Source organism: Austrofundulus limnaeus, unplaced genomic scaffold (genome assembly GCF_001266775.1).
Source record: "Austrofundulus limnaeus strain Quisiro unplaced genomic scaffold, Austrofundulus_limnaeus-1.0 Scaffold9, whole genome shotgun sequence".
Lineage (NCBI taxonomy): Eukaryota > Metazoa > Chordata > Actinopteri > Cyprinodontiformes > Rivulidae > Austrofundulus > Austrofundulus limnaeus.
In genome coordinates, this window is record NW_013952411.1 from 4,474,921 (window position 1) to 4,488,303 (window position 13,383).

At 43.9% G+C, this 13,383-nt stretch overlaps 1 protein-coding gene across 8 annotated transcripts in view; it reads left to right on the forward strand.

Moving 5' to 3' along the window:
- myo9aa (myosin IXAa) overlaps positions 1 to 13,383 on the forward strand; it is a 143,092-nt gene that overhangs the window by 119,910 nt on the left and 9,799 nt on the right. For 5 of the 8 annotated variants that reach the window (XM_014001575.1, XM_014001577.1, XM_014001579.1 and 2 more), the window contains 15 exons: positions 1,707 to 2,014; positions 2,324 to 4,072; positions 5,066 to 5,159; positions 5,348 to 5,563; positions 6,296 to 6,393; positions 6,516 to 6,646; positions 7,021 to 7,244; positions 7,319 to 7,435; positions 9,239 to 9,427; positions 9,530 to 9,580; positions 9,744 to 9,855; positions 10,864 to 10,925; positions 11,063 to 11,255; positions 11,372 to 11,500; positions 11,597 to 11,702. In XM_014001575.1, coding sequence (XP_013857029.1) covers positions 1,707 to 2,014; positions 2,324 to 4,072; positions 5,066 to 5,159; positions 5,348 to 5,563; positions 6,296 to 6,393; positions 6,516 to 6,646; positions 7,021 to 7,244; positions 7,319 to 7,435; positions 9,239 to 9,427; positions 9,530 to 9,580; positions 9,744 to 9,855; positions 10,864 to 10,925; positions 11,063 to 11,255; positions 11,372 to 11,500; positions 11,597 to 11,702 — 3,779 coding nt within the window. The remainder of the gene's footprint in view (positions 1 to 1,706; positions 2,015 to 2,323; positions 4,073 to 5,065; positions 5,160 to 5,347; positions 5,564 to 6,295; positions 6,394 to 6,515; positions 6,647 to 7,020; positions 7,245 to 7,318; positions 7,436 to 9,238; positions 9,428 to 9,529; positions 9,581 to 9,743; positions 9,856 to 10,863; positions 10,926 to 11,062; positions 11,256 to 11,371; positions 11,501 to 11,596; positions 11,703 to 13,383) is intronic. The other 3 variants (XM_014001576.1, XM_014001580.1, XM_014001582.1) reach the window with 2 other exon arrangements.

The following is a 13,383-nucleotide window of genomic DNA, read 5'->3' on the forward strand; positions in this document are numbered from 1 at the left end:
GTTCAAAATGTATTTCAGTGCAATACTGGCAAAAAAATAAATAAATCAGGATTCATTGTGGTGTTAAGTGATAACGGCCCACACTGTGTCCTCTCCTCTCAGAGATTACTTTGCTGCTTGCGAGGGACAGATTATTTTCCCACTGTTTGCTGGAGGAGAGTTAATTGTAGCTGACGTCTGTTCTGGCCGTTCAGTTTCTGCTGGTGTTTCACATCATTAAACAAGTTTGTAGTGTTACTGTGTCTTCACTTTGTTGCTGCACACCTTGCAAATGGCCCAGATCTGCTCAAGGTCAGATTTCACCAAACCAAACCAGTTCCCTACAACAGAAGCTGAACTCTCTTTCTGTCATTGTTACGTTATGGACTCACTCTCACGTGATAGTGAGAGTGTGTCTCATACAAAACTATGTCATCACGCAGCACTGATGGTGTCAAATATTAATCTGTGACTGTTTTTCTGATGATTATTCGCGCTCTATATGATTTTGCACAAGCCTATCATTGAGCATGAGAAAAACAGGCACTATGTGTCCAAATATAAACATAATTACTTCCAGTATTCAAGGTTCAGTGTTCAGTTCTAGGTTTTAGTCCTTTATTGGGTTAGGCTATATTTGCAAAAAAATGAATCACAAATAATTGTAGTATTTAGCCGATAAAGATTAATATGACAAATAATCCCCTGGAGTCCCTGGATGCCCTCATGTCCTGGTCACATGGCTAATTTAAATTACTCTAGTGGAGAAGTTTTTCTTTCCATAAAAATCTGTTCCAAATTGTGTAAAAAGTACATACTTCAGGCTATACATCAATTTTTAAAATGTGTTGATACGTCAAGTAAAACTGGAGCTATGATAAATAAATCACAGAACTTTTTCTAAAATGTTCGTTATATTTGAAGCGGAGAGGAGCATCGAGCCGACTGACCGGGGAAATCTCCAGTCAGTCTGCCTGGTGGCATTAAGTTAAAAAAGTTAATTGCACACGATACGATTTTTGCCGAACCCTAGTCCTTTATACCTACTTTTATATATAAACATACTTACAAGCATAAACTACATACCGCATAGTGGTAGCATTTAAGAGCCCTGCACGTACGCATTGCATCATTGGTGGGCACGATGGATAGCTCTTCATCAGAGCTAAACAACAACAAGAAAATCTGAAGCTCCTACATTGTATGTCCAGGCACCCCCTGAGCCCCCTCCTCAAATATGGGGTCTATAATAAAGCCACTGGCTGGCACAGTGTAGGTTGGACACATCTATATTCCTACTAAATTTCGCACTGATTGGTGCAGCCGTTTCTGTGCTACCGTTGACCAAAAATCTCTGGGGGGAGRGATAAATAAAATAAATAAATAAAAATAAACTGTACGAAAACAATATGATCCTCACTTCACGTGCAGGGGTCATATTTAATTTTATTGTTACTATTGTTTGACGTTAAGGTAATAAAATGTCCTCAACATACAGTATAATGAAGAATGAAGATAGTTCAGCCTAAGTGTATGTCAAAGAACTGAAGTATCAATCTGGACCACTATGCTTTACAAAATACTGACTTCATGTGTGAGCATTAGTAACTATAAAAAGGTCAGTCACTTTAAGTAACACTAGACTTTTAAATTAAATAAATCTGTCACAGGAGGTTTTGTCTGCCTGACAATAAAAATAATGGCCCGTTCTCGCTCTCTCCACACAGAAACGATGGCGTTCTCACCTGTCCGCAAAGAAGCAAGAAGATTATGACCCCAGTGCTGTGGAGGGGGCAGCCCTGTGCCTGCAGACACACTGGCGAGGCTACAGAGAGCGGCAGAGGCTCCGGCAGCAGAAGGAGGCYGCTCGGGTCCTGCAGGTGGCGTGGAGGTCCTGGCTCTGTCGGCGCTGCGCGGCGGCCGTGGTCATCCAGGCGGCGTGGCGCTGCCATCGATCCAGAGAGGACTACTTGCGTCTGTGTGACTCCGTGATACGGTTACAGGCGGCGAGCAGAGGTTTCCTCACCAGGCGGAGGTAAGCTAAGCTGCTAAGGCTCTGAGGAGAAGTGTAGATTAGGCAGGAAAAATCCAACTTTCAGGCTCAATGCTCTCAAAATAGCTTTGGAAAACCAGATTAATCTTTGCACCAGCAGCATGTTTGGTCTTTGTTCAGTGTGTGAACAGACTGGTAGGAGCATACTGTTGTACAAGAACTCTAAAGCAAAGCAGCGCTACAACCAGCTGAGCTGCTGAGAGCAAGTCTTTAACTCTAACTGTAAAGATACCTTCAGGTGGTTTCATGTTGAGAACWGGTCAGGTTCTAACTGTCCCTCTCCATTCACAGCTTTAAAGAACTGAGAGAACAGAGACTGAGAGAAGAGAAGGAGGAACAAGAGGAGCTCCTTCAGCTCCAGAATGGCCAGGTGAGCGTCTCACCTGTAGAGGAGGAGGAGTCGCCGCCTGAGAGCATCATGGGTCTGGACCTCAGCATGTGGGAGGATCGTTCCTACGAGCAACGGGAAAAGAGCCTCCACGATCTCAGCACCCACAGGAGCGCAGCCACGGTGGAGGACAAGGAGGAGGATGGAAGTTCAGGGGGGAAAGAGGAAACCGAAGCTCCCGCCTCGGTGCGAGAGAGGCCGAGGGCTGGTGACGAGCAGGGCCCCAAAACCACCCGGGCCAAGAGGGAGAGCCGGCGGCTGCGAGAGCTGGAGCAGGCCAAGTTCAGCCTGGAGCTCCTCAAGGTCCGAGCAAACAGCGGTGGAGCCTCGTCCCCCTCTGAGGAGCGGCGCTGGTCTCTGGAGCTGGTGGCCCCCACCAGCCCAACCGTCCAGTCCCCGCAAGGCACCCCCGACAGCCAGAGCTCCAAAGGCAGCTTTGAGCTCCTCACTATGGACGAGGAGCCTCTGAAGGCTACGGAGGAGGTGATGGACATGGAGAACCCCTTCTCTCCTGTCCAATCTATTGCTCCAGTGTCAGATTTTGATGTGGAGTCCGGTCCATCGAGCCCCAAACATCCTGAACCTCACGGGACGAAGTTTACAGATGATGTTAATCCTGAAAATAACCAGAGCCCGACTGGACTGGATCTGTCTGCTCCCCCTGCCCCCTCGTATCCTTCCAAAATGGAGAACTACCTCCCGACGTTTTATGTTCCTGCCCGTGAAGGTAGCACAGCAGCCTCCCAGCAGCAGCAGCATCATCATCATCATCAGACTACTGAAGAACCTCAGAGGAACAAAGAACCGGCTGTTTCTACAACCACCTCTGCCATTCTGAAGCCTCTGAAAGAGAGACGGGAGTCGTCCCGCCGTCCTGTGGTTGTGGTCATCAGCATGCAGAAAGAAACGCCCCTCAGTGAGGAGCTGAGGAGCATCTTCTCTCCTCCGGTAGACTTCAAAGATTCTGCAGCGCAGACGGGGGATTTGACGTCTTCGTCACAGGAACCAGCATCTGCGAGCTGCGGCCCCGCCTCTCGGCCCGACCAGTTCGTCATCGAGAAGCTGGTGCAGCTGAACGAGGAGAAGGAGGAGCGCCAGCGCCATCAGCAGCAGCAGAACGAGAAGGAGATGATGGAGAAGATACGACAACAGAAAGAAGCCCTGGAGCAGCAGAGGCTCATCTTCGCTCAGTACGAGAAAGACATGTTTGAGAAGCAGAAAGAGGAGGCCAGGCTCAGGATCGAGCAGAGCCATCAGGCCGGGCGGGACGCCACCAAAACCACGAGCCCCGTCAAAACCTCCAGACCCAGCTCCTTGCTGATGGAGAAAACCTCCCAGCAGGCTCCTCACGGCAGGACGCAGTCGGACTCCACACCTCCACCGCTGCAGTCTCCTCCAGGTCTGGACGGTCAGGGTCGAGGCCGTTACCCCCAGCTGCCCCCGCCGCCTTCATCTGCCCCCACCGAGAGGCGCAAAGACAGTCGGCCTGCCGCTGAGGGCTGGGCGCCCAAACTCACACTGGAATCAAGAGCAGGAAGCCGAGCGAAGACCTCTGCCAAGAAAATCCAACAAAAACAAGTTAGCACGGTCAGTTTGACCGATAAACCAGCAAACATCTTCTTCTCTCCCAACGACAAAGTGACGTTTACCTCGTGAGTATCCAGCTCCACATTTACCCGGAGGTCTTCATGGGTTTTGTTTCTTTGGACTTAATAAGAGTTTATATTTTCTCAAAGGCAAAATGCTCGCTTCATATGTGTTGTTGTTCTACAGTGTTAGCATGGTTCTGCTAATCAGCTAATAGCGGAAATCTTTTGTTTAGCGGATTAGCTTTTCCACAAAAAAAATTTAAGTTGGTTTTGCCAACATTATGCTGCTAACAACTAGCTAACAACAGGTTTGTGTCAGTTCCAGCAGTCTTCAGTTCCAAGGAGACGAAGACTGTGTGACAGTCGTCTTAGCGGTTAGCAATTAGCTGTTAATGTTAGCTTCCACCAATTCTTACATGTTTAGCTGTGTGTCATTAGTGAAGCTATATTTTTAGTTAATGGATTAGGAGTTAGCAAGCTAACTTTATGGTTAGCTTTGCTAACGTATGCGGTTTTTAGTGTTTTTGTCTAGAAAGCAGAGACAGACACACTCAGATTGTGTGCATTGTTTGTTTGTTTGTTTGTTTGTTTGTTTGTTTGTTTTGTCACACAGTATCTCAAAATATAAATTTACTAGAATAATTCTAGTTTGATCTTTTTTTTTCATAGTTGCAAACACACAGCAAATGGTTGAAAAACACAACAGATAAAAAATACAGAATTAATTAATACAGAAGACAATTGCTTGCTTTTGTGGTCAGTAGCTGCCATCTTGAATTCTGTATAAGACTCATCAGAGTTGCTCCCACTTGATAATGTTTATACAGGGGGGGTCTAGTTCCTTATGACTTGGTGGTCGAGTTCCCGAAGCGTCCTAGTGCACTTCTGTTTTGTGGAGCAGAGTTTGCAGTATTTTCTGTGTTTGCACCTGTTGCCCACCAGACATTGCACAGCATGTAAACTATGTGATCTTTTGGTTTTTTTAACACGGTTTTACTTTGCATCTCATTTTTAAACTGTGTCGCCATTCAAATGTTTGTTGTTGTCCTCCATCAGTTTTGACAGTGATGCGCCATCTAAAGAAGCAGCTGTTCCCAAAGAAGGACCCACGTCAGCCTCCAGGCCCTCTAAAGGAGCAAAAGCACGAGATGTGAGTGATAAATGTTATTGTTTTTCTGAGCATCTGTTTGACCCAGTTTGTGTTTGAATGAATAACTCTGGAGAGAACAGTTCATCTTGGTGTAGGAGTAGGTCACCTGCACCGACGTGAGGGACTCTGCTCTGAGATGCGCCCACAACCTTCTCACCTTTGCTGTTATCACCTCTGGTAAACTCCAGGTCGGCAGAGTGGGCCATAAAAAGAAAGCCCGAATGGCACGGACCCGCTCCGACTTCCTCACCCGCGGCTCCAGCCTTACAGCTGGGGGCCACTCGGACGAGGACGACTACGGCGGCGACAGCCTCGCCGGCTCCCGTCATTTCACACTGCCCCTCTCCAAACAGAGCTCCACGGAGGTGGGCCTGAGGGGGTCCTGTTTCAGTGACTCGGACATGGTAACGGGCGCCCTCCACGCCGCCGCCGGCCCTCTCCGCTCCACTCTGTCCAAGCGTGTGCCTTCTCTGACACTTCTAACCCCGTTCAGTGGAGCGAAAGCGTGTGTCTGCAACTCACCTCTGACTCAAACTCAACAAATTTCTGTTTTCTGAAATGAAGCTGCTGTAGAGTGGAAGACATTTCAAAGGCCTGTAGAAGCTGGTGTTTCAAAGACATTTTGAAATACCAGCTGCGTGGTAATTAATCAATAAATCATGACTTCATCGTAGAGTCTGTAAACATCTGCAGGAGTCGGCTGTGTGTTTGACTTTATGCATCACTACAGGGGACGTGTTTGAAATGTAGTTTCCTTGAAAATATCCAGTCGTTAACCTTAGTTGCTTTTCTAACAGTGTTTAACTCCTCTGAGCCTCTCAGCTGTGATTTATTCCTGATTCTTTCCCAGTAATTAGCTTCGTCTGCATGTGACTCGGATCCACTTCTCTAGTCTCTAATCAAACGCTGGAAATTCTTTTTAAAAAACGACTGAGTTTTCCTTTTCTAAAGACATAAATAATTCTTGTCTTTTCCTGAAGTTCTGCTGAATTAACCCTATTCCTGTGACAGGATGGTGCCATCTGCTGGATTAAACTTGTTCTCAGATGATCGACCATATTGAAATGAGCGTTTCTGTAACATAAACGGGTTAGTTTTGTTTTTTGTTGTTAATATTTGTCATCACTTTGTTTCAGCCTGAAAGCTCTGAGGTACAAAAGAAGTTACACAAAGCCATGTCATCAGGAGATCTGGGCAAAGTGGACTCGATGCGCAAGAATTCACAAGATGGACGGTTTGTTGTCACCTTAATTTCTCATTTTACGTTATTAGTGCTTTGATTTTTCCTAAATAAATGGAGTAGGATGATTGGATTTAGGTTAAAGGTTATTTCTGTTTTGAATGTTTGTCATACAGGATTCGGGGTAAAATGCGTTTCTGGGGCAAATCCAAGTACGGAGAAAAGAAGCCATCCAAAGAGAAGCTGATTGGTGGAGGTGATTCCTTCGATGGAGACTCTGGTGATACCGGGCCGTTACTTGGAGACAGTAAGACGTTACTGCAGAATATGTTTGAGTTTGCAGAGTAGTTTTTTTGAGCGTATGTTTGTGTGTTTTCTGTATAAAACACAGGATCAAAGCTCTTTTTTTAACTCACCCTTCCTATGTRTGTGTATACTAAGTTGYGAAAGACCMTGSACATTTGTTCCCCCATGTTTGTCATGTSTATGTGTTTCTCCGGACGGATGTTCTAAACTGCAAATTTCGTTCTGCACTGCATCTTGGTGTTGTGTGTGAATGACAATAAAGGTTCTGAGTTAAAGGTTGCAGAGACTGTTTCCAGATGGACATTTTTAGTGTTTACTCGCAGATTGTTTGGTTTCAGAGGACTCGCTTGTTTATACGATGTCTTCATCCAACAGGCCAGGAAAACACCTCGCCCCCCTACAGTCCCGACATAATCCTGGATCGAGGCTTCAGAGACCTGAAGGARAACAAGGAGCCGTCTCCCAAGGTGAAGAGGAGGAGGAGTGTGAAGATCAGCAGCGTGGCCCTGATGGAGCCCGCTCAGTGGCAGAACGACTCGCTGCAGATCCTCACCTCCATCAACGACTACAGGAGCATGAACGGCTTCCTCATGAAGAAGGTGACACGAACGTTACATCCACAGCTAATCAGGCTCTGCACGTTGCAGGTTAACTGTTGATTTGTTWTGTTCAGATCAGTGACTTGGACACRGAGGATGGTAAGAAGGACACGATGGTGGACGTGGTGTTTAAGAAGGCTCTAAAGGAGTTCCGTCTAAACATCTTCAACTCGTACTCCACAGCTCTGGCAGTAAGTGTCACAGAYGACTGAAGACTCAGACTAACTTAGAGACATTTAACATAGAGACACACCAAATGACTGCTCTGAAACCAGTACCAAACAGTTTTCCCTTTTTTGAAATGGTCAGTACTGAGAAATCTGATAGATTTGTTTTTTGGTCCATGAACACAGCAGCATACACAAAAACAATAATATAGTCAGCGTTGCCAAYTTAGCCACCGTCTCACTGGATTTAGCCAGTGGTAAGCTACATTGTAGCCACAGCTGCCTGGGGCACACTGACAGAGGCGGGGCTGCCCAGCACCAGCACCACTGGTATGGGAAGAATCGTGTGTCAGCAGAGACTGAATTTGAGTTGCTCAGATTGAATCTGAATGTGCATAATTTGAAATTGAATTTCACTGAATTGAAACTGAATTTAATGGTTTGAAACTGAATTAAAAGTTTATAATTTGAATGAATTTGCTTTGAAACTGCATCAAACACAGAGTTTACGGCTTTTACGGTGGATTGCATCAACTCTGTTACATTACAGAAGGAAGCTTCACTGACATGAAACGTAAATCTGTGGATCTGTGTTTGATTTACTCTGGCTGAATTTCTCAAGGACCAGGATGTGTGACACAAAAATCTGAATTTTAATTTTAGAACTGAAATGGAAAGTAGTCAAACTGAATGTTTAACTAAACAAAATGCAGTTTCAAAACAAATTAATTCAAATTGTAAACTTTAAATTCAGTTTCAATTTCGTAAAATTTATTTTCAAACCAGTGCATTCAATTTCAAATTATGCACATTCAGATTYAATCTRAGCAAATCGARTTMAATTCCTGCTGGCACAAGGTTCTTCCCACCGGGCCCTCTGACCACCAYCAGTGGGCAAGGCTGGTGAAGTGTCATTCTTGAGCACACAATGACTGAGACAGATGGAACGGGAGATCGAACCGGCGACCTACTGGTTACAGGACRACTCCACCACAKCCACCCAATAAAACCTCTGAATGCCCCRTGCCGTGACCCCAGCTGCAGTCAGAGCAGAGAGAAGACCCACTCACTTCACCTGCCAAGACATTTCTTTTCTGTTCTCTCTTTCTGCTCCATTTGTATTCAGAATGTTAAGTTAAAACCAGCTTTAAAAAGAAATATATATCAAAATCAAACAACCCAAATAGCTGTTGTCTCTTATAAGGACACTGCCACCCCACACATCACTTGTTTGTTTGTTTATCAGGAACCATGATGCAAGATCACATAATCCTTATTGTAGTAAAGATGTACTGTTCTAGATTATCCTCTAGCTAATTCCCATSTGCAGTGCCTAAATATAAATTTATATGTAAAATTTGATGGGTTTTTTTTAGCATGAAACCTTACAGAAAAAATAGTTTTAGGGTATGTGGCTCTAGGCAAATCGTTATTGTTATGCATCATTTAATCAAGTTTAATTACAATTTTAAACATTTAGTGTTTTTCACTGACGTTTTATCTCCAACGTTGGTATTTATCTTCTACAGCCTGGATCACAATTACATTGAAATGAGAAAATACGCAAATTAGAAAATGTTGTGTAGCAACTTTTCTTAATGAGGAGTCTGCAACAGTGCATGCCATCAGTGAAGGTTTTTCTATAATATTTATTATATTTTAAGGCAGCAGATAATCTGGATGACTTTGTAAGGGTTGGTATTCTGAAAGGAAATCTAAATTATCAGGTTTTATTAAGTAAATCCGCATCAGTATYGATCTGATTTGGTTAAAAATGAACTCAGGGTTTCTCTCAGTAGACTGTGACCTCGCTGTGTTTGTCCATAGATGGATGATGGGAAGTGTATCCGCTACAAAGACCTTCACGCTCTGTTTGAGCACATCTTGGAGAAGACCATGCGTCAGGAGCAGCGGGACTGGAGGGAGTCTCCTGTCAAAGTGTGGGTCAACACCTTCAAGGTGTTCCTGGATGAGTTCATGACTGAGTACAAATCACTGGACAATACAGTCAGCAAGGTAATCATTTCTTCTTCTTTTTTTAAATACTTTTTGCAGCAAAGTTAAACTATATGAGAGAAATATGTGTTGTATACTTTTGTTTGTGTTTATCTTCTGCAGCAGGCACCTAAACCTGAAAGCAAAAAACGGAGGAAAAAGGACACTGACATTGTAAGTCTCTTCATTCTTGTTTATTTACCACATCCTTTATATAAAAACAGACGGAACATTTTATTTTATTAGCTGATATTTCTTTGCTCTGTTTTTTTTTTTTTTTTGTAAAATAAAATAATAAAAATGCTGACATGACGTTGCGTTCTGCTGCCCTCTACAGGTGGAGGAGCATAATGGCCACATTTTTAAATCCACTCAGTACAGCATCCCCACATACTGTGAATTCTGCTCCTCTCTAATCTGGATGATGGATCGGGCCTGCGTCTGCAAGTGTGAGTGTTTTCAGCTCGACGCACCTTTGACATTTTAACCAGCATTWAAAAAGTTACAGAGAATAAAACAGGGGTAGTGTTTAAGCTAACAAAATAGGTTGTTTTGTAGTCATCAAAGTACTGTACAACTATCAAACACATGATAAAATATACATAAAACAAGACTGTCCAAACACTGAGCTGAAATAACCAGAAAGGAAGGAAATAATGTAAAGAGAAACGTGAAAAAAAGGTTTAATTAACAAAATATATTGTGAAGAAACTATTGCAACAGATTATTGCAAAAAAATCTACATTGTGGGAACCAATTTCCAGAAAACGCAGCCTCGTGGGGACCGGTCCCCATGGTTATGGATGCTAATTTAAGGTGGGGGTTCATTTTAGAACTAAGGTGTGAATTGAGTTCAGGTTAGTTTTAGGATCAGGTACCTGTGAGGTTAATTTTAGGGTAAACGGTCAGGGTCAGGATATACTGTAAAATTACCAGAAAATGAATGGAAGTCAATCACGGTCCCCACAGGGATATAAAAACAAATCTCTGTGTGTGTGTAAACTTAACTCCTGATCCAGAAAAGGAGTTCCTCCATATTAGGACTGGTCTTTGGTCCCCAAAAGGCCTACTTGTTCTGACAYGGTAGGTGTTTGTACCAGAAACGGTCCTGAAATGGTGAAAACCAGGTACACACACACACACACACACACACACACACACACAGATGTGGGTCGTGCCCAGCCTGGCCCCAGTGATTAAGCCCCGCCCCTTATCCCTCCCCAGCTTTAATCAGATTGTTTTCAACTGGACTCATGAGGTCTGCAGCTCGCCTCTCCTCAGTTTGTCCTTAATTCACTCAGAATGTTTCCTTCATGCCAGCCGAAGCCGCTTCAGTCCCTCAAATGTTAACGTTTTTTTTTTCTTCTTGTTTTTCTTTACCTGGATAATGAGGAGACACTGCCTGTCTGTGGACAGTGGGAATGACCTGTTTGATTTCTCTGCCTGTGTTCCCCCAGTGTGCCGATACGCCTGCCACAGGAAGTGCTGCCAGAAGACCAGCACCAAATGCAGCAAGAAGGTGAGTCGGCCATGTCGTGTTGAGTCACATCCCATGACTTGAATTGACATTTGAGCAGCCGCTGCAGTGAGGATACCTCAAAGCAATTGAATCATTTGGATGAATTTTGATTTTTTTTGTTTTTCATCCCGGAGCAGTTCGATCCAGAGCTCTCCTCCCGACAGTTCGGAGTGGAGGTTTCTCGCCTGACCAGCGACGAGAGGACGGTTCCCCTGGTGGTGGAGAAGCTGATCAACTACATCGAGATGCATGGCCTGTACACGGAAGGAATTTACAGAAAGTCTGGCTCCACTAACAAAATTAAGGAGCTCAAGCTGGCGCTGGACACAGGTTCGTTTTGACACCTGACTTGTAAGTCCTAGCAAACACGAGTGAGGGAGGGCAGGATTTAGGTCTGGTTGTTAAACGCTGTGTGGTTTTCATCCTCCTGGGTACCGCACTGACAGATGTGGAAAACATGACTTTGGACGACTACAACATCCACGTTATCGCCAGCGTTTTCAAACAGTGGCTGAGAGACCTGCCCAATCCACTGATGACGTTTGAGCTGTATGAGGAGTTTGTCCGAGCCATGGGTGAGTGATCACTAGAAACTGTCCACGTTTATAAATTTAGACTCTGTCATTGATGAGCTGTAGCAGTAAGTTTGTCTTGTGTGTGTGATACTATAGGTTTGCAGGATAAAAAAGAGACGGTTCGAGGAGTTTATTCTGTCATCGACCAGCTCAGCAGGACTCACCTCAACACTCTGGAACGCCTCATGTTTCATCTGGTCAGGTAATAAACCCGCCCCTGTTTTAGCTCTAGTTTCAGATCGAAGCTCGAGTCCAGGGAAGTCCTGGTTAACATTTAATTGTGCCCAGTCTGAGTCATCCAGACCCTGAATATTCTCAGTTCTAAAGTTCTTAGACATCTAAGTCCAGTTCAGGCTCTTTGTTGACAGTCTGGATGAACAAAGTGGTCCCAGAGTAGTCCTAGGTTCTGCAGAGCAGCTTGGCGTTGCTTAATGAGGCCTATCCARTGATGTTTGAATGTTCTTACTTCCTCTGAGCACATGGGTTACCACTGAAAACAACTGGAAGCTCTGGCCTCTTGTACTGTCCACATGTCTGTAGTTTTCTGTAATCTTACTACGGAACAGAGCCTTATTTGAGTCGTCTATTCTGACCCAGTGTCCTACCAACAGGAGTTTGGTTTCTATGCTCTTGATCCTGCAGAGCAGSTTATGTTTTCCATCCACAGAGCTTTAGATGGGATTGGTTCAGTTGTWTTATGTGACAGTTTATATATCCATGTTTCAGRTGCATAAAGATCTGACCAGACCTAGGCTTTRTCARGTCTCGCTGTCATCTTTTCARTTTCACTATTTTGGGACAGAAASAAAGAAAGAACACTACCGCCTTACTTTTAGCTGCTTATCGACAGGTCATAACTGAGTCTGAAGTCATCTGGTCAGGTGTGAGTCTCTTTGTGCTGCTGATGGTAAGAGCATAACGGTAGTTATCCACGATGGTCTTCAGTTCGTGTTCGGAGGGCATGAAGCTCTCTGATCAATGTTAGTGAGATTCTGTCTAAAGTTTGGTCAACGCAGATTAAATTAGCCACTAGAGGTGGGTATCATTAAGATTTTATTGATACTACTACTCTTATCAATACTGCTCATTGRTCCGGGGTTTTAACAGGCCTCTTATCGATGCTTTTCTGTGGGATTAAAACCAAAAAACGTCAGAATTATTTCATGAGTCTAAACACGACAAATCAGATTTTTTCTAATCTGACCCAGTTCTTTCAGTTGGTACTGAATCAGATACGTTTTTTTTTTACTTATTCTTATCATTTCTAATTGAAAACACAACACAAYTAACCACTTGCCYGAGTCTAAAYATTTACATATATTACAGTATATGTACAATATTATTTCCTTTGTAAATTGCCCATTTTTCCTGTTTTCTGTCCATTTGTGATTCTTCTAATTTCAGTCTGTCAGTTTTTCCATTATAAATATGTCTCCACTACTGCAGTCCATTGGTTCTTCGATGGTGTTTCCCTCTTCTCCACTTCTCTGTTGTTGCCTTTTTTGCTGCTACCAGCAGTATATTTATTAAATATTTGTCACAATCTATAGTTCCCCCCTGAGAGTTTACCTAGGTACAATACTTTGGTCTCAGTGGAACTTTCTACCCTAGAACAATTCCCAAGACAACATAGATCATTTCCCATAAGATRTATATTTTGGGGCATTTTCAGAATACGAATCAGATCCATATTTAATGTTACACTCAGCCTTCTGCAGCTCCTTTCAAATACCCTCAGGAACGACCGAGTCAGAGGCATTATTTAGGTCTACAAAGACCATGTACCAGTTGAAGTTTTCCTCCTTTACATTTCTGCTGGACTCCAGCAACAAAGATCCAGCTGCCCCCTTCCCCAGCCTGTGTGCTGTAAGATATTATTATTA